Source organism: Chanos chanos, chromosome 5 (genome assembly GCF_902362185.1).
Source record: "Chanos chanos chromosome 5, fChaCha1.1, whole genome shotgun sequence".
NCBI classification, from domain to species: domain Eukaryota; kingdom Metazoa; phylum Chordata; class Actinopteri; order Gonorynchiformes; family Chanidae; genus Chanos; species Chanos chanos.
The window spans coordinates 12,306,688-12,331,768 of NC_044499.1; the positions used below are offsets into that span (position 1 = coordinate 12,306,688).

General features: G+C 40.8%; 1 protein-coding gene across 1 annotated transcript; it reads right to left on the reverse strand.

The window, feature by feature from the left end:
• Positions 1-12,900: 12,900 nt before the first annotated feature.
• On the reverse strand, positions 12,901-22,861 carry keap1a (kelch-like ECH-associated protein 1a). The gene is made up of 7 exons (XM_030773542.1): positions 22,735-22,861; positions 18,656-19,381; positions 17,886-18,242; positions 16,890-17,566; positions 14,392-14,597; positions 13,977-14,153; positions 12,901-13,733 (listed from the first exon to the last, which is right to left on the reverse strand). Exons 2-7 carry the CDS (start codon positions 18,863-18,865, stop codon positions 13,561-13,563), a joined length of 1,800 nt encoding a protein of 599 aa, XP_030629402.1. The 5' UTR covers positions 18,866-19,381; positions 22,735-22,861; the 3' UTR covers positions 12,901-13,560.
• Between the last annotated feature and the right edge of the window lie 2,220 nt (positions 22,862-25,081).

The window sequence follows — 25,081 nt, forward strand, 5'->3', positions numbered from 1 at the left end:
ATGATGTGGCATTGGATGTATATATTTCTGTTTCTGTATCAAATCAAACTGGTAAGAGCAGGCTCCTCCAAGTAAAGTATCTCATTATTAGTGGCAGTATGAAATCCTCTTTGCTCTAGGGTGGCTGCTGTAGGAACAGGGGGAGGGGAGTGAGTGTGGTTTGGGTGTGCATGTGAGTTTGTGTGTGTATGCAAGAGAGACGGGGAGAGAGAAAGGGAGGGAGAGAGAGAGAGACAGAGACACAGAGAGAGAGAGAGAGAGAGAGGAAGAGGGAGAGGGGGAGAGAGAGGAAGAGGGATAGAGGGAGAGAGAGAGAGAGAGAGAGAGAGGGAGGGAGGGAGCAAGAGAGAGGGAGGGAGAGAGAGAGAGAGAGAGTATTAAATTTGGTGTGCAGGGAAGAGGTACAGTGGTGTTGTATGTGTATGTGACAAAAGATGTTATTGATAACAGAGAGTGGTATGTGCATGCTTGCATATGCGCGTGTATTTGTTTGTTCCAGCAAGTTATAGGCGAGGTCGTTGAGGAGAAGGGCCTGTGATTTTTTTTTTTTTTGGGGGGGGGTGGTGGGGGGTGGGGGGGTTCAAAGTGGGGGTGTTGATGCAATTGGGATAATAGGAAAGTGTGACCTACATATTCACATGACTGCTCATTATTATACTGACATATATCTGAGACAAATAACCAATGGTGACTTGAGACTTTGGGAGGATGGAGGAGCTGGCTACTTACGTCATGGAATTTGTTTATTTTAATCTGTTCTGCTCATCCCTTACAGGCTATTCAGTGCCGCTGTTTTCATGTGCGAATCAGCAGATGCCCTTTTCTTGATTTATAATGCTTTGAGCATCACCTCGCCTGCACAGAGGAAATGTTTAATTAAACTGAATAAGAGTATGTCACCAACTTCATGACTCTCAGGATGTGAATATTTTCCAGATCACATGTTTACACTCTGATCCAAGCATGTTTTCAGGTGAAATGGAGCTGGTTTATTTTTACTGAAGATGTATATATATATATATATATATATATATACACGTTGGCCAAGAACTGCAGTTCTAAGAGTTCATTGATGAATGCAGTTGTTTAAGAATACCTCTCAAATATGTCCTATTCTCAGCTTAGAGCTGGAGAAAATGCTCATCTGTGCCCCAGGAATAGTCTGGTGCATTTATTTAATTCATTCTTTTTTTCCTTGCATTTTCATTGGCACAAGCCATGCTCAGGACAGTCATTAATCACAAGCTAAAATGATAGATGTTCTTCACAGAGTAAGTAGATGCACCGTGCATACAGAAATAAACTGCTGTTCTGGCTCAAGGAGGACACACACACCCAGACATACACACACACACACAGTAAGAGACACACACACACACACACTCACTTTCACTCTTGCTGTATCTCCCTCTCTCTCTCTCTCTGGACTCTCTGCTCTCTTCCACAGACACATTACATACACACACACACACACACACACACAAACACACAAACACACACAGTAAGAGACACACACGCCCACTTTCACTCTCTCTGTATCTGCCTCTCTCTCTCTGGTCTCTCTACTCTCTCCAAAGACACACTATGTAGACACACACACACAATGAATATTCAAGCCTATCTAAGCATGCAAAATGCCTGCTCTTGTGTGATTGCAAATGCAGTCTCATTGATTAGGTCTCAATGAAAGCAGTTGCACTCAGAGACCGTGGGTCACACAATTACTAACCACAGCTCTGTGCAGTCCAAAGCACCTGCGAATTACCATAGAGGATAAACTCCATGCTCCCAGCTGTAACTATATCCCAGAGTTGATTAATCACAGGCCTCTTAGATATTTCTGATTACTCATAAAATGCTACAGATATCCAAAGATTCAAAAATTAATAGGAATTATTCCTGTTGAATCTAGAAATATTATATTATAAAGTTTTCATATCCAGTATTGATGAACAAAAAACGTAGACTTTTTTTTTTTTTTTTAAAGACAGAAAAAGGTTGAGGTGAGATGAGAGTAGATCAGTAACCTTTCACCATTCCTTTCTGACCACACTTTCCCTTTTCACAAGTCTCCAAACACCTCAAAGCCCAAGGTCAGAGAGAGAGAAAGAGAGAGAGTGAACTAACGCTAGAGGAGAACCAACACAGCTGAGCAGCACCGCAGTCTACCACTTCTCCCCTGTTCATTTTAATTGAATGTGGTTCTCAGCACCTACAGGAATAATGACACCTTTCCCAAGAGCAAGCACTGTTGCATCCAATTACGGGTGGAGAGCGAGAGCTCTGGAACGAGGGTGGGGGAGGGGCAGGCAGACGGGGTGGGGTGGGGGTACCCAGCCACAGTCCAGAGAAAGATTACGACCCTTAGGGATCTTGCAGGCTTGTGCAAGAACTGGGGTGAGAGGTGATGGCTATCAAACTTATGACAAAGACTCTTGAATTGGGACCTCCAAATGTGTTTTCCTGGCATTGTTCAGCAAAGCGCAGGGCAAATTGGATATGAATAACAATTGAAGAATTCATATGTTTCACGCTGGGAGTCATTGATAATCTTAATAACTGGCTTCTTTGATCCAATTATGAGCAAAGATGAATGATTTTAAAACATTTATTCTGTAAAAAAAAAAAAAAGACAAAAAATGAAATTCTAAATATTGTATGCTTCCAAAAATAGAATGTAGATCTTCAATGAGCACAGCAAAGCAAGATATACGCCATACCCACTTTGCCTCATATGCTTGGATAATGTCTTATTTTAAGCAGACATTGCGCACATGTGTATGTACATGCTTGTGCTGTACATGGTTCGGCGGTCCAGAATGCTAAAGACGGTAGGTTTAACAATATAGATGTGATGTTAAGCATGATGTCATTAGCTTGGCTCATGAGAGTCTGGATCGGTTGGGAGGAGCCAAAGCAATTAAACAGAGGTTGATCTGTTGCTCTCTTTTGATGGATTTATTTACATGGCAAAGCTCTAATTGCTGCTGTCCAGATGCCACTGAAAAAAGACCATCCTCCAGCTCCATCAGAGACCAAGGGCAGGTCTTCCTCTGTTTCCAAACAGGACGCGGTCAATTACACAGACCTGTACTTCTCATCAAGCCGGGGTTCTCGTTTTCAAAGCCGCTTCATTCAGATTTCATGGTAATTGAATAGACTTGTTTGCATGCTAATTAGTTTATTTGTGAATTTCTCTGTTTGCATTAATTACGTTCCAACACACACACACACTATCACAGAAACAAGGAGAGCCAGAGTGCTTCTAACCTCGAAAGCAGTGAGTGAGGAGCAGGGTTGTTCTACCGACTGGATTGGAGTCACCTCATGCTGGTTTGTTTCTAAAAAAAAAAATACACGCTGGTTTGCAGTGGATGCAACAAAAATACTCTTCAATTTATAGTAACTCCAGTGATGCTTAATCCTCCTGGTTTCTCTCACGGTTCTATCAATACGTTTGTGTATATATTATATTTATTACCCTTCAAATTTATATCTTGCTTTTTGTGACGCCTTTTTAAATCAACGTTCTTCTCAAAAAAAACATGTCTGAATTCAAAATTCTTATTGCTGTTTTAAACCCAACCTCACTCCTCCACGCTTTAAGACCAGTTAAAACCAGATCTCTGCATTCTCATTGCAGTCATTTTCGGCATCTAGACAGATTGACTCCTATGACACAGACAATGGTTAGAGCGGGGAAGCTTAAGTTACATAGCATGTTGGCACACGTGGTAAACATACATGGTGGCCCAGCTGGTAAAAGGCTTATTGACTTGACTTACTTATTTAGACTCGAAATAGAAATATTACTAGACTATGATCACCGGTTAACTGTAAGTTAGGGACTTTGAAACAGATAAATCAACAATGGCAGATAAAGGCATATCACATTACAAAGATAGCTCAGTGAGGACTTGGTTAGTCAGCCAGTGGAGTGTCTTCCAATGCCCTATAACTGCATGAAAGAGGATTCTGACAGCTGCTTACTTTATGCAGCAGATAAATACTGATTTCAAGAGTAAGCTTCTGTGTAATCAGCACTGACCATTACAATTAATAAATACAGAATAACAGTTCAACAAATACTGGAATATAATTCATTCTTTTGTTATCAGAGTATGCAGTTAGCTGTTATGGTTCATTCCATGTCTTCCATTACATGTAAATCAACAGTGAGGTGTTTTAGTACATATTATGACTAGCTGTCTCTCAGCAGCAATGTGTTTTGACCAATACGTCCAGAGATGGAGTCAAAGAAAACTATGCTTCCGTCAAGAGTGTATGAGACAGTTATAAGAAGTTATTACTACTGTACTGCAAGATTTTTATATGATGTGAAAATAATCATAAAATCATAAGAAGAGGAAACAGAGAACAAGCACACAAAAACAACACTGAGATGACAACATGGAGTGAGGAACAGAGAGAGAGAGAGAGAGAGAGAGAGAGAGGGAGAGAGAGAGAGAGAGAGAGAAACAGAGAGAGAGAGAGAGAGAGAGAGAGAGAGAAACAGAGAGAGAGAAACAGAGAGAGAGAGAGAGAGAGAGAGAGAGAGAGAGAGAGAGAAACAGAGAGAGAGAGAGAGAGAGAGAGAGAGAGAGAGAAGAGGGGGTTGGAAAAAAGAGGGAGAGAGAGTGTGTGTAAAGAGGTCAGTGCAAGATTATAAAACAAAGCCTGACCTAACCTGGCCTATTTCTGACTGCAGCCTTCACTCCTCTCAGACCTAGAAATGACAGATTTAAGAGAGTGACTGCACTGCAAAAGAAAAAGGGCCACGAGTCCATTTATTCATTTGCAAATACTAAGTGAAGAACTGTCAAATGTAGGGAAAGAGCATTGCTTGAGAAATAAAATTTGTGTAACTCATCATAAAAAAAAAAAAAAAAAACCTATCTCAATCTCTATCTTGTTGTACTGTTCATTATAACGTCCTGTACATTTTAGATTTTTTACAATCCACTTTTTGTGGCAAACACCACCCAAACAGTAAAAGTCTGGAAAAGACAGCTGAATATGACTAAAATGTAACGTATTACAAATACATTATTTTACATCGCTAGACAAACTATCACAGGATAGAGAAAGCTGTTTGGTAAGCACGTATTGTGTATCTTGCCCCTTTAACATTTTGATTACGCGTTGATCAGTCCAAGGAAAAAAAAAATTTTTTCTTAGCTGCGCAACTATGTTAAGATGTTATCTATTAACACGTCCGTGTACTTTTGACCGCACTTTTCCGCGTTTTGCTGCTGCGTTATCCCTTGTCTTAGTCTGCGTGGCTTTGCTTTTGTCTGATAGAGTGATCTGTATATTGTTGACAGTCTTGCCCCAATCCAACACTGTAGGGCCTCTCTTTCCCCTTTCAGGGCCTCCGCGCTCCCCCGCCCCCATTCCCTTGCAGACACAGCATGTGTACAAACTACAGACAAGGAGAGGTACAAAGGGCCAGGGCTCCTCTCTTTAGCCAGTTCTGTTGGAGAGGCACAGCTGCCTATTCTCCTCACAACCCAGAAAATCCCTTCAACAAAGCCTCAATACCGGTGCTGTCAATACTATTTACACCCCCAAAAAAAAAAAACCCTTCTTGTAACAAATAACCGCGCGTTACAGAAAGGCGCATACCGACCCGCCACCTGTTTTTACTTTTCTTAATGATCAGCTTAATGCTATGATAATATGAAACAAGAGATGAATATGATTAAGAACAATGCCTGTGAATGGTCTACCTACCACTCCAACAGAGCATGCTCTTCTGCCACTTCTAACTCCAATCTCTGGCATCTGAAACTACAGCTAATCGCATTTGCTCTCTCCCTCCCTGCATGCCAGTGACTTCAGGGATCTTTCCAACCCTCTTAAAGGAGTTATGGACACTAAATGAACGAAAAGATCCGTCTTTTTTTTTTTCTTTTTTTTTTAGAAGAAGAAGAAAAATTACATTTCTGAGGGACATTTTAGCATGTATTATTCGTGAGCCCAGAGTGTGTGTTTTGATACGTTCTTTCAATGAAGTGTGAAAGGGAATGATGCTACTGAGAGGAGATGGAAATCCTTTCGCTGGAGTAGAAAGTGGGTAACCAAACCCTCTCTCCTTTCATCCGACCGTCTGAGTGTTAACCACAGGAGCAAGTCCAGGCGATCTGTTTAAAGACATACGGGATTCGCGCAGCAAGAGCGACATCCAGGCATGCATAATGAGATTTAACTCAATTAGAAACATTGTGAGGTGCTGAGAGAGAACAAGGGGGGGGGGGGGGGAGGAGAAAGGGGGAGCAGGGGAAAGGAAGGACAGTGAGCTAGTCTAATCTACACACCTCCTGCTCTCAGGATAGTAGATTACAGCTCAAGCCACATTGTTTATCCCTTACGTAAACCACCTGCTTCAGCAGGAACACCTTCTACACTGGTAAAAATCTGATTGGGGAGGTTTGATGAACTACAGGTCCCTTCCCTTAACGCTTGGATTGGTGGTGGTGGTGGTGGTGGTGGTAGTGGTGGTGGGGGGTGGGGTGGGGGGGGGGGGTGATGGTTCCAGTACCACACATGAAGAGCTACACCTCCAGTCTTCATGATGGGTTTCAAGGGAAATCTGTGCTTAGATGGGAAAAATGTTGGCTGCTCTCTCTGTGTGAGGCATTGTAGAATAGAATATTTTTTAAAGAAAAAAACTTTATCCAATTATACTTTACAACAATACTACGGCTCACCAGCGAGAGCTTGAAGACACATGGGATGATGGTAACAATGCCGGTAGCATCACCGGACTTATTTTACATGCTTTCTCGAAACTTCATCAGTACGAGGCAGAATAAAAAAAAAACGGCTTATCCTCCCTTCATTCTCATAACCATTTGCCCTTCCATAAGTAACAAAGTGCAGCCAATAGGATTAGATACAAAAAAAAAGAAAAAAAAAATGAGGTGCAATGTCATCAAATCAAGCCCTGGCCTCTTGGCCTCCTGCTCGGCAGGATCTGCTGCTGAGAGATTCTGAGTTATTTATTTCTTTTCAGGCAGAGATCTTGGATTGTGTGTCTGTGCTGACTCCACATATGATCCCCATTATGGCGTAGCTCATGCCCCTGGCTGGCTCATGGCGTGAGGCACTGGGACAGAAGGGGGGGGGGGTGATGTAAGTGTTAATAAAGGCTAATGCAGAAGTAACAGAAACCAAGCATTCCAGCGAGAGGAAACTTCAGCGGACAAACATCTAGCGGGAATGGTTAGTTACGTTCCTGAGTCGGCGAGTCCACGGTGTGAGTGAAGTGCTATCATAATTATTAATTAAGATAATTACTACCCTTTGACATCCAAAAAAAAAAAAAAAAACACTGGGTGACGAAGTCTCATGGTTGACTCGTTGACTTGGCCTATATATTTCGTGTCTTACACGCTCTGATTATAATGAATTTGAGGTGCTCTGATGGCTGACCTTTCCTAACATTCTCCACCTGGCCTCTTGCCAATCAGTGAGAAAGAAGAATTCAGAAGACGTGAATGAAATCCATTCCTTCTACTATCTACACAGCACACTATCAGTTTTTTTTCTCCATTTTTTCTGATAAAAGTTTACTTGAATCAAGACTTAAGGCACAGACATGTACTGGTCCCACAATCTCAGTCAGCACGACATGACCATCAGAGGATGGGAACACAATAGAACCTGCAACCTAGTTTCATTTATAATGGACTCACCTCTTTTGCCTGTAAAACAGAAAAATCCAGCTTGGTTTAAAGGTGAGTTAGGAATTTTTTTTTTTACTGTTATGACATGCTAAACATACATTTCATTCCTTCTTTCCTTCTTTCTTTCTTTCTTTCTTTCTTTCTTTCTCAGTTCTTGTTTTTGACTGGTGAGTCAGTGTATTTGCGTGAAACCAAGTTAATGCTGGTAGATGATTCTAAAAACTAAATTTGGCCTCTGAGAAAACAACCCCTCCTTTCACAATTCCACACATTCAGAATTCTAAAGAAAGTTGATAAATGGTAAACAACAACAGAGGGGAGTTCACGAGAGGTTCATCAGAGAGAGAACAACAACAGGAACAACAGTGATTATCTGGGCTAAATCTTCAGCTAAACTACACCCAATTGACCAATGTCCTGATGCCCCTGAGGATTACATTATAGTTTTAATCCACTTATACAGAGTGGGCATCTGCAGCTGTTTTCAAGTGGATGGCACTGGCAGGGGATATAGAAGTGACTGTCCATTGCTAAACAGAGAGAGAGAGAGAGAGAGAGAGAGAGAGAGGCTAAAAGAGTGACGTCAACTTGATGTTCTAAGCATGCTGGTTTACATATTTGACATATTTCATATGTCAGCTTGAATAGTTGAGGTTTCAAAATTTGAGAAGTGTCTTATAATACATTGAGAAGGATTTTAAAAATGCAGGTATGTTACAGTCATTCAGACATTCTAAATATATATTTGACCTTACTCAGGCATGGTATATATGTCACATACTGGCATCTCATACTTTGCAAGCTCCCACATAACTTACATAGTACATGTACACACACTCTTTGGCTCTGAAACAACCAGTGAATCTGCACAATAATTCTTTTAAAAGCAGCAAATTCTAATCACTTAACATTTTAAACATGCATGTCCTCCATTTTCATGCGTCACATCAATTGAAGACTAATTGAGGGATACTCAGTAGTTAATTTTATATACCATGGGCCCTTACACCATATTTCCCATTGGCTGCAGAACCACAATGTTTTGAGACATGAAACTTACTTAAATTTTAACACTGGGCTCTAAATAGCCCAGTCATCACCAGAACAGATCACATACAGCATTCTGTGCCACTTACCAGACATATTGAGTTGTGCTCTTCAAATATTGCATATTTGACTGACAGTTTTGGACAGCTTGACACTTTCCTGAGAATGGTTAAATAATTGCAAGATTTTCTATGACACAACGCACAAGATTTAATTAAACAGACGATTCTTAAAAATCACTTTACCATAAGATTAGTTTTATTTCGAGAAAACAAGTAAACATGTCCTGCTACATCATTAAAATTAATAATTTCTTCTATATATTGTTTGTTTGACTTAAATCCAAGTCAGTTTATTTGCTGTGTGTTTTTCTTATTCTTCATCTGTTGTATTTTTCTCTTCTTTGTGTTAACATTTTAGTTATCTAATTTAAAATGTACTAATTTCTTATTCTTACGGAGGGAGGGTGAGCCGCTGACTTGAACAGCTGCTTCATGACCCAAAAAACTGTCAGTCTTTCCCTGGAATAAATTGTGGAATGTTCCATTTTTCCAGCAGGGAATTTTAACTGTACCGAGTGGGGATAACAAAATGTTTTTGAATCATGTTTGCGCTGCCGATAAGTACGGTCTAAAAAACAAATACTACTTTCAAACCTCGGTTCGAAAGTCGGGTATTTCAAAGACACGTTTTGATTAAATTAAAGTGCAAACATGAAGAAACTCAGCCGTTCCCCCCGCTTCTCACAACGCTCTTTCAAGCGGACCCATAGTAGAATCAATTCAGAGTGGGGAGCTTGAAACCGTCAACTCATGCTTCTGAGCTGAGTTTGGAGAAATAAGTGTTGAGCAGTTTGGATTTCACTGTTGTACGATGTGGTTTGTGTGCCTCTGCTTTCACTTGTATTTTGCCAGATTTCCAACTTACTTAATTCAGACTGCGTCAGTTAACATTACTGATCATACAGCATGTATTTTAAGTCATAAAAACCATTTCAAACCGACAGAAGCTTTACGTTTAATCTTAAAGGCTGACACCACTGCGTTATAAATACCTTTAGGTGTAGAGGAATCATTCATCGGGATTATGAATTCTTGTACTCTTAATTTGCATATAAGAAGAGTACTTGCACAGACGTGTTTCAGTTTTACTATTAAAAAACAATTACCCTGAATGACCAGTGCAACACCGAGACTGTAGTCGGGTGCAAATGATAATTAGAATCTAAATATATTTGACCAAGTCTTCGACTGTAGACTGAACCGTCAGGAGGGGCAGTCATGCATCGGTGATCAGGAAGAGGGGTTTCTAAAATAACTGAAATTGGACGTATTTTAAATTATATATACAATTATTTTAATATATATCTGTCTAATACATGTAATGGCATATATAACGTCTGAGATTACACTCCATTCGGATGCCTATATAAAATGCACTGAGTCATACACCACAAGCTTCCACGAAGGGATTATTAAACCTGATTTTCTGCTTCATCATTATCTTATGCTATGCTTTTTGCAGTTTTATTTATTTATTTATTTAAGCTTATATCAAATTTGAAATCATCACCCCTTATTCACACCAAAAACGTGTGCATGCACCTGCATCAGGTCATAGAGCAGCTGATCAGCTGATTCATGTCAGTCAGAATGTAACTTTATAGGCACATATTCTTTCTGTCCAGAAACAAAAGGTCACCTGGCTGTATAGTCTGGTATTTTGCAGGTTTCCCAAGGCTTTTGTATAGTTTAATTCAACCTTCAGTAATGACACGTAACAATGGGAGAAAATGACACGGCTGAAAAACTAAGAGACAAAGTATGATCCGTCTAGCATTTTTCATACACATTATTTTAACAAAGTCATCGAGTTAAATGCATTACTTTTTTAACCTTTACTGAAGAAGTTCAGTCTGGAGACCAAGAAAAGTAGAGTTTGTCATGCTTAATACACTACAAGTTGACATTAATAGCAGGTTTTTCCAGATTAGTGTACGATGGAACTTCCCTTTGAGGCAGTTAACCAAGCAATGCTATCAACTCCTGGGAATTTGCCCAGTGAAGTATAAGGTGCCATTCAAATCTGGCTCCCTGGCTCCCCCTGTGTGGAAACAATGGTAACACACAATTCGACAACATTTACAATAGGTTATGGAGAAGCACAAACAGTAAACTGAAGTGTGATACAAAACACTGTCTTTTGCAGTGTGACGTATAAGCAAGTGAGGTAAATGACTGAACACTCTTTAAACTAAAGCTGCATCTTTGCCCGACCTGCGATTCTTACCTTAATCATGAGACTCTGCTATTGTATCTTCACCAAGAGCCAAGGGCACATAACCAATCTTTAGGCAAATCTTATCTTGGATTGTTTCATTGTTTTCTGTGGTGGGGAAAACCCCCCCCCCTCAAAGTCTTGTTTTGGTGCCCAGTTATAACATGTATATTAAGGTATGCTCTTTGGTGAAGTGTATTTCCAGACTGAGGGAAAAGTCAGTTAACCGACACTATAGTACCCTCAAGGTGCTTACACTGTATTGGTCAATCAGAGCTCAGACAGCGAAGATCTCACTCCGTGCGTGGCCTCTGAACGCTGTGATAGACAATAGGTGGCATTGAGGCGGCCACGCATTCCTGAATATCATGAATGGAGACAATAAGCTTTGTATTGCATGGCAGCTTGTGCTTGCCTATGTGCGTCATGCCTGTGCCATGTGAGTCATCAACCACCACAGTGAGCTCAAGTGAGGAGCAAAAGAAGCCCTTGGTCCAATCACAGTTCAGGCTGAGTAACAAGGTGGCTTCGGGGTTCGACTTACTCACACACTTCACCTCCGCATCTCACTCTGTAACAGCCTACTCATTAAACACACATATTTTGTCCCTCAAGACAGGGAAACGTTTTGACAGCGGGGCCTGAGAAGTCAAGATCCTTTAATGAACTGTTTGTCCTCCATGCCACCTTTGATAAGGTGCCATGTGGTATGATATGGAAAAAAGAGTGTGTCACAGTGACCTTTGGCTAAGGGGTGGTGGTCTAATATGTGTCATCTTAAACAGTTATCACTGAGTAAACAAACTGTTTAGTCTCGCCATGGAAACATAATTAAACTCCGCGTGAACTCTGACATCCACACCATATCACAGACCTAAATACTGCCAGTGTGGATTTTGCTTAACTGTGGCATTCTGTCTGTGTACCTAAAGTCACTTACTGTTGTAGCAGAATGATAACTGCAGCTAACACAAAGAGGAGAGAGAAACGGTAGGGCTAAGTAAACAGTCCACTGACGTACGTGGGTGACTAATGTTATGAAATAGCATGAGGAATTGCAGCCTTATGAGTGAATAATGGCACGCATGCAGCGTCCCTATGGAAGTTTTTCAGTGAACATGCGACCGGACCCTTTTTCCAATAATGAATGTGTATTTTTAGAGGCGGCGTGTGTCTTTTGTTTAAAAGTAAGCAAAATATGATTCGGTCATTGTTTAGAAAAAAAAAAAAAGACACAGTAAAACGTGGATAAAGTCATTTGTTGATAGAAGAACTAGAATTAAAGGCAGGCGAGGATATTTTATTCTAAAACATTTTAACCACCGTATAGTGAAATTAAATTCATATCCCTTGAAATAATCTGGTTTTATTTGTAATACGTCATATTTACCATGTTTCCATTCTATTCTAAACTCCACATATTTTTTTTCTCCAAATAAATGCGACGATCCACTGCAGCTGGGAGAGAAATAAAGGTGAAGTGTTCCTGTACAGAATAACCATTTCACAAAACCTCCTCACTTCTGTCAGTCCTGGAAGCAGTATTACACCACCTAGTGGTTCTGAAAAAACACCACACTATTTAAAAGAATCCATATGAGGAAAAAACAACTGGGTAGGACCTGCAGTTTTGTTAACTTCACTCACAAGTAAAATATGCTAGGAAAATATGGGTAATGGTGATTTAGGTAGAACCTGCTTGTCTGTTTTGAAACTCAAGAGACTTTTTTCTTTCATTTGTATACATCCAGTAATGATTCATTGTTCCTTCATCTTCTGGACATTAGAGGATTGTTGTAGAGTTATGGGGGTTTTTTTATGTTTTTTGTGTTTAAATTCCTCCAGCTGAATCTGCTGAGTGAACAGAACCACACAAGAATCCTTTAAGTTTTAAATGTAATTCATTACATTTTATATAAACCAAAGTAATATCTGGACATAGTAAACAATATATGTGCCCACTGTGACAAGTCACAGAAAGCTGAATAATAATTAACTTGGTTTGAACTGTGACAAATCAGAAATACATGAATAACGACTTTGCACAGTTACATAAGATACGTTGCTGCTACACACTTGCGTCCACCCCTGAATTTCTATCTGTCAAAGGTTTGAATGTGCCAGAGGAACAGCTGGCCGGTGCGGTATGTTCATGAAATTTATCATTTTTATCATATGAATGAATTGAACAGTGCATACTCAAAAAAAAAAAAAAAAAAAAAAAACATAGCTAAAGCTCACTGAATCATGACATGTTGACAGAGTTCACTGCGAATGAGAGAGACATCCCTCTCAAAAACAGCATTTATATTGACAAGAAATTAGTTCATATATCCAGTGATTGGCAACACCTGTCTCTCTTTCATCAAGTATATTTTACGATTCAGAGAGATTTGTGCAAACAAGCTTTATCAAATCATATTAAGAGCTAGTGATAAGAGGTCATTATTGGCATCATTTCCATAACGTCTCCCAGCTTGACTTCCTGTCGACAGGCTATGTGTGGCCCCAATCACTGATTCATAAGCAAGATGAAGGAGTCAAGCGTTCACACCTCCTCCTCCTCTTCCTCCTCAGGAAGGTTGCCAGGGCATGGCTCCATGGTTACAGCGATGCCCATTCCACTGCGTCCCACAGGCATGTCTGATACGTAAGTCCATTCATTCAACTCTGGACAGTAGCATTCCACACTGGACAAGAACCCTCCTTGGTTAAAGCCACCTGGTAGAAATGAATATTGTATTATACAAGATGTCTGCTGTAGATAGACCTCACGAGACAAAACATTACATTGACTCACATTTGCTCCTTTTGATGTGTTGTCTTAACTTGTCTTAAAGCAGATCCATCACATTATTATTACACCGATGGAGCAAATATAACTGTTCTTGAAATAAGCAAAAGAATATGTCTATGGCTGTGTTCTTTTAGTGTCTCTGTCTCTGTGTTGGAATCAGTTCTTACCCAGCACAAAGATCTTGCCCTGAAAGACGGTGGTGCCATGAGCACTGCGACAGTGCTTCATCGAGGCTAACGGTTCCCATAGGTCTCTGGACACATTATAGCGCTCCATAGTGTTCAGCTGAGTTCTGCCGTCATATCCTCCCACCGCATACAGATAGTTGTCTAAGTACACCAGTCCTGAATACAAAAATATATATATATTTTTTAAGACAAAGCATTGTGTATCATTCAAGATTATGTTCATCCCATAGACGCTGAATCGTGTCTAGTCAGTAATGTTGAACTGAGAAACAACGAGTCAGGAACAGCGAAGTAGCTTTTCATCAAATAAAGAGATGCTCTACACAGTGTAGCTGTTATTAAGATGTTCCATATGCAAATGAGGTTTAAGATATAGGGCTTTAGTCAAACGTACCTAACCCACTCCGTACTGAGTCCATAGGTGCTACCTGTTGCCAGGTATCAGTGTCGGGGTGATATCGTTCCACCGTCTTCCAGCGATTCTCCCCATCAAAGCCCCCTGCCACATACAGAGCCCCCCCACAAGACACCACACCCGCACCCAGCCGAGCAACAGACATTGGGGCCAGCAAAGTCCAGCGGTTCGTTTCTGGATCATACCTGTAAAAGTAAAGATCACTGCATTCATTAGTGTAAAACAGAAAATTGCATGTTTTTTAAGATCCACCTCGCCAGTGAAGTGTGCTCGATTCTGTGAATGAGTTGATGAGTAGCTGCTATTTAGAAACCGATAAACTGAGAAGAGAGGGACTGTTCTGTTTATCTAACGGAATGGTTTCCTGTTCTGAAGTCATTTCCTGCCAGTGCTGAATAAAGCATATTCACTCGCCACATTTGTAGGGGTTTCCCAAACACTGAGTTATGTGAGCAGCAGAAAACATACACCAGACTGAACAAAAGCTCTTTATAGACACGGAGACACATAGCTGGAAAGACATGCAGACATATGTAAACTTGTAAACGTGTCTTTGGATATTGCTCTAGAAGGGAAAATTAATGTCACCTGGCATGTGGCATATTTTTAGTAATTCTCAGTTATTGATTTGCTCTTGGCATCTGCACTGTGCCCTCAGACCTGAAGTGAGTGTTCACTCTCGGGCTGCATTCTTGAACAGATTAGCCATTCTGTTTGAACTGCTCGCCGAATCAGAAAGCATTCTCATAGGGATTTGAATTCCTCACCATTGCATCTAAACTAGCACTGTTGTCTTTGGTCAATTTTGTTCGAGGTCCAGTTTTTGGATTAGTGAAATACTCCAAATAATCTTTCTTTATCTCCTTGATTAGATGAGAATCACTGATTAAATTGATCATTAACATCATTGATTAAATCCAAATCAGACACACACACACACACACACACATATATTCAAATGTTCTATGGCCAACAATGTTTAAACATTTACTGGGACACGTTTTCACTTTGTATTCACACACCATTACACTGCACACTGCATTTCACTGGCTTTGTACCAATATTCTGCACAGTGGCAATAAAGTTGAATCCAGTCTAATTTAATCTAAGCTAACCATTACAAGAGATTTCTAGAGCCAGGAAAGGGAACAGCCTACCTTACATAGGGTGACAGGAAAAAAACTGCAAACAAAACATCTGTGCCTAGTCATCCCTGACACACTGTCTTACATAAAATATTTGTTATGCTACTTTCACCTAAATGAGCTTTTATGAAGAGGCATTAGGCATGTGGGACAGATGTACTTTACAGCAAATCATCCTTGATAAGACAATAGCCTATGACGCAGGGTCCAGAGAACATGTCAGTAAACAACCGCCTCCAAAAGCCATCGTATGTTTCTTAGTCATGCTTTTGACATTTTAGGTAGTTCTAACGCATATATTTGTTTTCATGTTTTGCATGTTTACTCCTTCATATCCTACTGAATGACTTTCTGTTTCTTTTCAGTTTATTGACAAAGAGCTGCTGTTGTGTGATACTCAACAAAACGCCTAATGAGACTCACAAGGTACGAGCAGGTCTGAACAGATTCTGAACTAACGCAGTGACCAGGAAGAGAAACTTAGCAAAAGAAAACAAAAGCCTGATTTGCATTACAATACTGTAACGCATTCCGCTGAGAACAATGGCGTTTACACGAAGGGTATGGTCTCTTCTACATATGACTCTGTGCAGAGGTATACAGGTTATGAAACCTGCTTATCTAAGACCTGTTCATCTAGAGTAACTCCTCTCAATAAAAGCAGACTCCACACACTGCTAGAGGGCAGCCATCTCAAGTCAAAACATTCTGGAGGGTAATGAAAGATGTTTCACATGTCTGGCCTGCAACATCATCTAAACCATTCACACTCTGTATGACACTCAGTTACATAACTGCAGAAGTGCACTCAGATGACAGTTTATTTTAACCAAATGTATGCAAAACAAATTTACGCATAATGTCTTCACTGTGTCCTGTTTTACTTAAAAATCACGCAGCGAAATGTAAAAACAAAGCTGTTTTGAATGACTGCTTTAACTTCAAATGTGTGCTTGTCTCATATCAGCAAGAGTTGGTCTAGCAGTAAAGTGAACCTCTGCCTTCTGCGCATATGCACGTAAACACATTCTTAAACACATTTGTGATAAGCTGTGGCTATCGAAACATTTATTTACTCGCAGCTTTATGCTCCTGCAACGGGTTGTGACTCGTGAAGAACACGAGCTAAGGCATGAGTCTTAAAAGGGGACCAAAGGACAGGGAATTGGCAATTGGCAAAAATGGGACAAACATCCACGGAAAAAAAAAAAAAAAACTTAAAAGTTTACAGAACTTACAGAACTAAAACGTCAACAACAGACAATACTGGCAAATGATCTGTTACGCGTGACATAGTCTTCCCTATGATTTCCCCCCCCCATGCTTACTCACCTCTCAACGCTATTATGATGGGTGGAGCCATGGGACCCTCCTACAGCATAGATACTCCCATCAATGACCCCGATACCAACTCGATTTCGGGGCGCGCTGAGTGAGGCCAGCTGGGTCCACTGGTTGGTCATAGGGTTGTAGCAGCACAGGGCACTTGACTCTGTATTATTCTGCAAAGAGAGGTTACGACCCCCGACGGTGTAGAGGAGGCCGAACAGGACGCACGCTCCGAGCCCACTACACGGGGTGGGCATGTCTGCTAGCCGAAGCCACGTGTTTCTCCGGGGGTCAAAGGCCTCCATGGTATCCAGGGAGTGCTGCTTGTAGCCCCCGGCAATGTAGATCAGCTGATTGCCCCTGTGGGGTGCTGGGGGCAGAGGCTTTCTGAGTGCCATCTCCTGGAAGATCTTGGAAAGGAAGTCCTTGCAAGAGTTGGCCTTGCTGAGTATGGGGCAGGACTGAAGCTGTCTCTTGAGGAACTTGGGCGGAAGTGCATAAATGTGGACGGCGTTGAGAAGGGCGTGGAAGTACTGAGCCCGATTCTCCACGTCCCAGCGCACCCACTCGATGCAGGCTTTGTAGACCTCTGTTTCACACAGCACCTTCAGGCTGTCCTGACTGATCAGCTCTAGCAGCTGACAATGAGACAGGCTGAAAAACTCTTCCTCCTTTGTCACCTGTAACACAGCAACGCACACAAACACACACATATTTAGACAAAAACATAGTAAAACACACACATCATAGGTGTCAACGCTGAGAGACTGAACGTCAAACCAGGCCTATGTGATATCAAACTTGCTCAAATCAAATAAGGCTATGAATAATACTGCATAGTTATTCAGGCTGCATCTTATTAAACACTTCCAGAAACACTAAAAAAAACACACAAAAAACCCCACTGCACTAGATTGATCAATATTTCAGTGCAGTTACTTAAGAGGCCATGAAAGGTGTTATTGTGCAGTTATTGATTGGTGATAAGCGATCCTTCACCTCATTAAAGTGTGTGTTGATGTACTCTCTGCTGCGCAGATGCAGCTCAGTGCAGCCAATCTCCTCTGCGAACCTGGAGATGCCGATGACATTGGAAGGCTCCAGGTTCTTGATGAGGAAGTCACAACACGCTTTAGCCACGTCTTCCATTTGGTAACGCATGGCTCCAAGCAGAACGTGCAGGACGCATTTCTCTCCCACCGTAATGCGGGACGTGTAGGCATAGTCTATGAGCCGCTCTACGACCTGAGGACACACGTCTTTCAGGGTCACCTCAGATGCATGGCACTCCCTGAAGTTACTGGTGAACATGGCTCTGAAATAAGGACTGCATGCAGCCAGGACAATTTTATGCACCTGTAAGATAAAAATGTCAATGATCTGTGAGAGTCGTCATCTCGCAAGACAACAACACTTACGGTATACAATATTCGTTGCAGCGTGTAATAATTTCATGAATGCTACTACACTGGCAAGGCTCCCGGTGATCTCGGTAAGTTACTAACGTCTTCTCGTTCACTGCAAAATCGAAAATCACTTGTTGAGTCATTAGTTCCACGAATACAGTTATCTTATGTATGCTCGCTACAGCGATTTCCTTTTGGTTTCTGCTCTGTCTGCTAAATGCTTTGATAAGCTGATGAATCAGTGCCAATGATATTAAATTATGGTGATGGAAAATAAAGCATAGATACAGTGGTAAGCTGGGTGTGACTGTATTTTATGTTCCAACATTAATTTATTGCGCTGCTCGTTCATAAAACTCTCACCTTGAAATCCACAATCTTATCTTTGTAAGTGACATGAAGGACCAAGTCACAAAGCATCTCATGGTGACGCAATTCATCCATGATCCTCAGGGCTCTGCACGGATGAGTCTCAATAGTGTAGTCAAGGTAACCATGACCCTTCATAGAGGGCACAACAATGGCAGAAAAATCCTCATCTTTAGTGGGCCTCTTTTTCCTTGGACATAGCATTCTCTGAGGCCTGCGTGGTTTAGAAAACGGGTAAGAAATGGTCAGTGTAATAGTTGAAGAGGCATCTACACCCAGCCACGGGTCATGAAGAAGAACAGACCCAGCTGCTGATCACTGGGAGAAAGAGAGCCATGTTTCTTCTCTCTGTTCAGTAGACCAAAAGGGCAGGGGTCCATCTCAGACCAAAATGGCATTGTTCAAAGATTGGCAGGAACACAGGACCAAAAAATGTGAAGCCACCTCTTCAGTGTCACCACGGTTTGAAATTCATCTTCTACGTGTGGGTAAACATGTCGCCGGCCAAGGCTCCGATGATGGAAAGGAGTAGTAAAAATGAACTCAGGGAAAACACCCAAATCCTGTTCCAAAAATATGTTGCTGTCAACAAAAATGACAAAACATATAAGCTTTCCAGAAAGTTCTAGTTCAGCACGTTCAAGTTTCCCGTCTGAGCACAGAGTGACGACAGTGAAGGGTGGAGTGTCTAGCACACTTTCGGTGTGCAAACAATTTAACCTGTATAAGAGAAAGCAATACAACAGTCAGAGAGAGCAAGACACATTAACCAAAGAGCCTTTATTGCAATTTCTGCTTTAAAGATCAGGCTATACTGTTGTTTGTCTGCCAATGTTAACCAAATTTTCACTGAACATGGTTTCACCTCACAGTGTACTAAATATACTGTTTATGTATGTAAAGATGAACTTCTAAGGGCTAGTACAGTTTTCAAACACTACTGAAGACAACATATTATTTTAGTCACACTTCTCCAGAGCCAGAATATCTGTGTCTAATTATAATCATTCACACTCAAGAGTTGCACCCATTCAACTGAATCATGTTTCACTTCCGTATTTTTCATGTATCGGCAGCACAGATGACTTTTTCACGAAAAGTCAACAGAAACGCCTCCACTGATTTCAGACGATCCTAGTACAATCCACAGTAACGCAGGTTGCCATAAGCCAATAATCTTTTTTGTGAATGGAAATATACAGGAGTTTCAGCGTTGGGTCAGATCACATCAACAAGTTTCCCCATTCACAAAAGTCAAAACAAATTTTTTGTTTAATTGTTAAACCAGTTTGGTGAATTACGTTACATAACATTTTTGTAGGACATTAGAGATCAACAGACTTTGTATCTCCTGCGTTGCACAATATGGATACTTTTGACTTCACTGCCACAAGCATACACTATAAAAGGACACTGCTGTGCACTATTGCTTTTACTGTGACCGAGAGAGCCCCTTTCCCAGGGGCCTCCTTTCTCCATAAAGGCTCATTGTGTCATGTACTCTCATGCCATACTGCTAATCTGGAATTTAAAAGGGGCTTAAATACATAGAGAATTGAACCACATGCACTCACACCTACTCTGTGCCTGTGTGCGATTAACCATTAACTTACTGAGCTTGCATATGCATCTGAATTGCAGAAAAGAACATGAACAGTCTCAAAGTGCCAAACAGATACTGAGGCCGACAAACCTTTGGCCTGATTTAGCCTGACGCTGCGTCGCGGCTTCCAGAATATTATGAAAGTCTAAAGTATGCAAACAGATCACATTTATCAGAAATTACTCAATTGCTGACTACTGCAAGTTAGATCCTACAAAGGAGTTTCATATTGCATATGCACATTTCTAAGAGATCAGGATTATTTATAATCAAGAGGGTTTTAATGCCTGAACAGAAGTGACCTGAATCACGGGTTCACAATGAGAACAGAACTACAATTCATAGGCCGACAACAAGATAAGTAGTGCCTTCTTATCGCAGGCCTACATATCTGAAAATGTAATACTATAAAATGACATACAAAGATGCTATATCCTTTTTGTTTTTAAACACACTCTTTATTTCCCTGTAAAACATACACACACACACACACACACACACACACACACAAGCAACTACACATGCACAAACTTAAGCAGTTATGAATGAGGATCAGTACAGTGAGAGATGGAGGCCAAAAATAAAGAGAAGCAATTCTGGGGGCTGAGGTAAGGATTGTAAGTAACTTGGAAATTTGATTCAACCTGAGGTGGCGGAGGGGAGGTCTAAGTGAGTGGAGATGAGTAACAACCTCTCTGAGTAACAGAGAGGTTGTAGGAAGAAGGGAGAGCTAAAAGTTACATAAGTTGCAAGAAAACAAATATGAGAATAAATTGTTGTTTAAGTCAAAAGACGTCATTTCAGTTATTTAAGATTTACTTTTTAAAAGTTTAAAGTTCAGCCTTTCTGCTAAAATCAAACCACAAATGGGTCCAAGTAACAGTTTTGGAAGTCAGATTCAAGCCTCAAATCTTCACCTTTACTCTGACTCTTGCTTTGAGTCTCAACTAACGATGGAACAGACTTCAAACCACAAATCCCAAGGTAAAGTGTTCCCATCAGTTCATGACAAAAGTGCTGAATTTGAGGTTTCAGGTCCTCAGGCCTTATTGGTAAAATTGCACCACTTCAATGGACAATGCAACATAAGCAAAGTTCCAGTCTTTCTAAGGACAATGCTTCTATGCTCCTTTTTACAATCACTTTTTTTTGCAACATTCAAGAAATTTAAATCAGCTGACAAGCGAGTATTGTGACAATACAAGTGTTAAATAGAACTATTTCACACAGGACTTGTACTTTGGTACATACTGCAAATTGACCAGATTTCCTCTGAGCAAGGGTTAGCCTAATGCAGTCTATAAAGTTACACAAGACTGCGTGCTATGTAGACAGTCGCATGAAAAAATATACATTACGTTATTGTTCCAAATGTAGAATGCGTTAGAAACAAAAAACCCGAATATATGCTCTTGCTTAGTTAACAACTTAAATGTGTGCCAAACATTACTTCCAAAATTCTTCTACCCAAAGATCACTTGACTCCTGCAAATGCAGACAGTAGTCTGACAAGCACATCTGGCATTTCCTTTCCCCAGTACCCAAAACATATGCTTCTGCACTGTAAACATATCGAACTGGTAGTTTTGTATCCCAATACATACCTACAAGCTCTTTAAAATGGAATCTTTAATTTCTAAAAAAAAAAAAAAATCTGAATAACGTCATCTCAAGGCTTCGTCAAACCATGTTATATCCAGACAACATATCAACATAACTTTAACCTCTGCCTTCCTGCTTCGGCTTCAACCTCCTGACGTCTCCAGGTCACCTCCATTTCTGCTTCCTCCCTTGGACTTGTCCTATACACCTCAACTTATTCTTGGCTGCAAACTCTCACCAAAGGGGGAAGAGCTATAAAAATAAGTCCGTATTTTTACTACACTGATTTAACCAAAAGTAACCCTCAGAATATTTTGCAGTGAAAAGGCTGTGCGTTGCTTATGTGTTTCTCTTTCAAACTAAATCTTCTCGCTCATGAAACAGAGATACTATCCTATGACAACAGTTAGTTGCGATAACACAAAAACTGCTGCCAAAAATGGACGACTCTGCTATCACATACACAGACACATAGGCTACACAGCTAAATAGGAGGGCTTGCTTTTCTCCTGATCATGTGCGAAACTTGATAAAACTGAAGGCAATCATAGGCTAACTCACGTAGCCAGCTGTTCTAAATCCAGATAAAGAGACATGACTGAAGCAGTTACGGCTGTGTGCTCTCACAAAGGACAAGTCTCGTACGTGTTGGTGATACGCAACTAAACATAATAACGTTCAAAAGAAGTCAAATGTTTATGAATGAGTCAAAGTCCAAAAACACAGTACAGCCTTTGTACTGCACAGCACCCACGCACTGAAACTCCCAGTTAGCCATAGACTCTTTACAATATTCCCTCTATCTTCAGAAATTCTATCTTTTAGAAGCGTTTGCTTCGACATAAGGCGTCAAAATAAAACGAATTACCTTATTTGGGCACAATTTCCCCTGGCAATCATATGATGCCACTGCAGGGACAGCTACGGTCGCCTGAATGTCGTTAAATTCGGAGTGTTTTCGGACTCTCAGAAAAGTAGCCGTCATTGCTTTCCAGCTGTCAACTGACGATGAAGTGCGCGCGCACTTAATGAGCTCCGCTGGCAACATTCCGAACAGTGCTATCTGGCGATTTCGACATCAGCATGACTGTGCAACTCTCATCTTGCTGAACCTCATTACTGCGCCCAGCGCGATTCAGCCCGTGCAGCTTACAGTTTGTATTTAACAAACCGAAAGTGAAGTCCGTCTTTAGGTGTGGAGTGATATTTTGCTGTGATTCGAATTTCTAAAGCAGAATATCCCGGGAATGTCTCTGGGCAGGTTTAAGTGTAGTATTATTGGCTCATTAGGCAATGGTCTTCGCCTTACTTTGTTATGTAAAACAAATCATGCACAAAACAAGGGAAACCCTCCCACACTGTGGTCGTTTCTTTGTTTGGACTTGCTGCGACAGACGAGCTGCAGTGAGTCAGAATGAGCCGTAAATCCCATTCTGCTAGGATGAATCATCATGTTAAGATATTAATTATTAAAACTTGTCGTGACATTTCCGAAAGGTTATCATCGAAAATAATATATGCATTACCGAAGAGAAATCGAGTTATTTTACATAGCCCATCAACGTGACATTGACAGGTTAGCTAAGTATTCTGTACTCTGGGCCTGTAAAAAGACGGCAGCCTCAAGCGAACAGTACCCCCTCCTCTGCTTAGTGTGCTGCAACAAGACAGTCTGCATGCTTGACAATGCCGAATCCCAATAGTGTTATAATCAGTCAGAGGTAGCTGCCAAAATAAAGGAAACACTTGAGTAAATGAGGGATACAAAGTATAACAAAAGCGGTTGCCCTTGCAAAGATGTAGGTCCTGATTTAATTAAGATACTAACATCCCAGCTGGCTCAGGGTCACGTGTAAAAAGTTGTGCAGACACTGTAGGCCATTATTTTGACCACAACAGCAAGGGGAAGAGATCTCGGTGACATTTAGAGAGAAGGAGAGTCGAGTATTTGGTCACGTTTTAGAGGAGCCTAACCAAGATGTCCCAGCTTGCTGAGTAGAGTGGCGTTGGCTTGGAAATACAAGTTAAATATAACTTAGACTAGGGCCAGCCATGGTCAGACTGCATACTTTTGCTGCATACGTCTCAACTATGCTGTGCATGCAAAGATGCAAAAGTTATGAGAAACTGGCAGTTTGGGCAGTTTCAGAACAGGCAATCAAGAGCCTTCTTGTGCAGGTTACTGAAAATTAGTAATTAGTTACAGTTACTAGTTACTTCTTTCAAAAGTAATCAAATTACTTTACCAGTTACTGTCTTTTGTGATTAGCTTTGTAGAGGCATGTTGTTTTAGCAGGTGCCTCAGAAGATTAGAATTCCTATTCTTTGATGTGGATAAAGTTTTCACACCTGCACATAGACTACAACCCACCAGTATATTTTTGTCCTTGATATCGAGGAGGGAAAAATAAAGTCCATATTTCCAGGACAGAACGCTCATAATGCTGTTGGCTATTGTGTGGGCTAATGCTGACTGATTGATTCACTCATTCATTGTGCCACCTAAAGTCAGGTGACATTAGATCATAAACAGGAAACTGGGGGAATAGGCTGCATTTGTCTGCTATAGTCTGCAGTTGTCCTTTAGTATTTTCATGCAAGACAAAAGTAACGAGTAACGAGCCCATTTAAATCTCAGTCACTGTAACTGCTTTATTTACTTTGAAAAAGCAATTAGTTACATTACTCGTTGTCGCCAAAAGTAGAGGAATTCCAATACTGGTCAAGAGCTTCACAAAGATATCATGATCGGATTGCACTGCATTGCACCTAAAAATCCAGGGCATTATATGCCCTGTTTCTTGTCATCAGAAAAAAAAAAAACATTGACATTTCATGCGGAAGAATGTTGTTGCATCCCTCCATTCCCCTTCTTGTAAAATCTGTGTCACAACTACTCTGTCAGCCTGAGTTGGCCCGTTAGGCTTTTAAGACAACCAGTGTTCCTGTTTGCTTCATTTTGGCAGTTACCTACCTCTACCTGTGTCCATCCAGGAAAAACTATGCAACCTGTGATACTATTAACTGCTTGAATGAACTAATAAATTAAAGGGGAAATCAGGTCAGGTCAAGGCCAGGTGTGTACACCAAGGACGGTTTAACTTGTGATGGAATTTTTTTTAAAAATATTGTGAGGAAAAAACCATGAAAAACAAAATAAAACCACAACACCTTCAAAATCTATGACAACAGATACTCATGCAGTCTATTCAAAT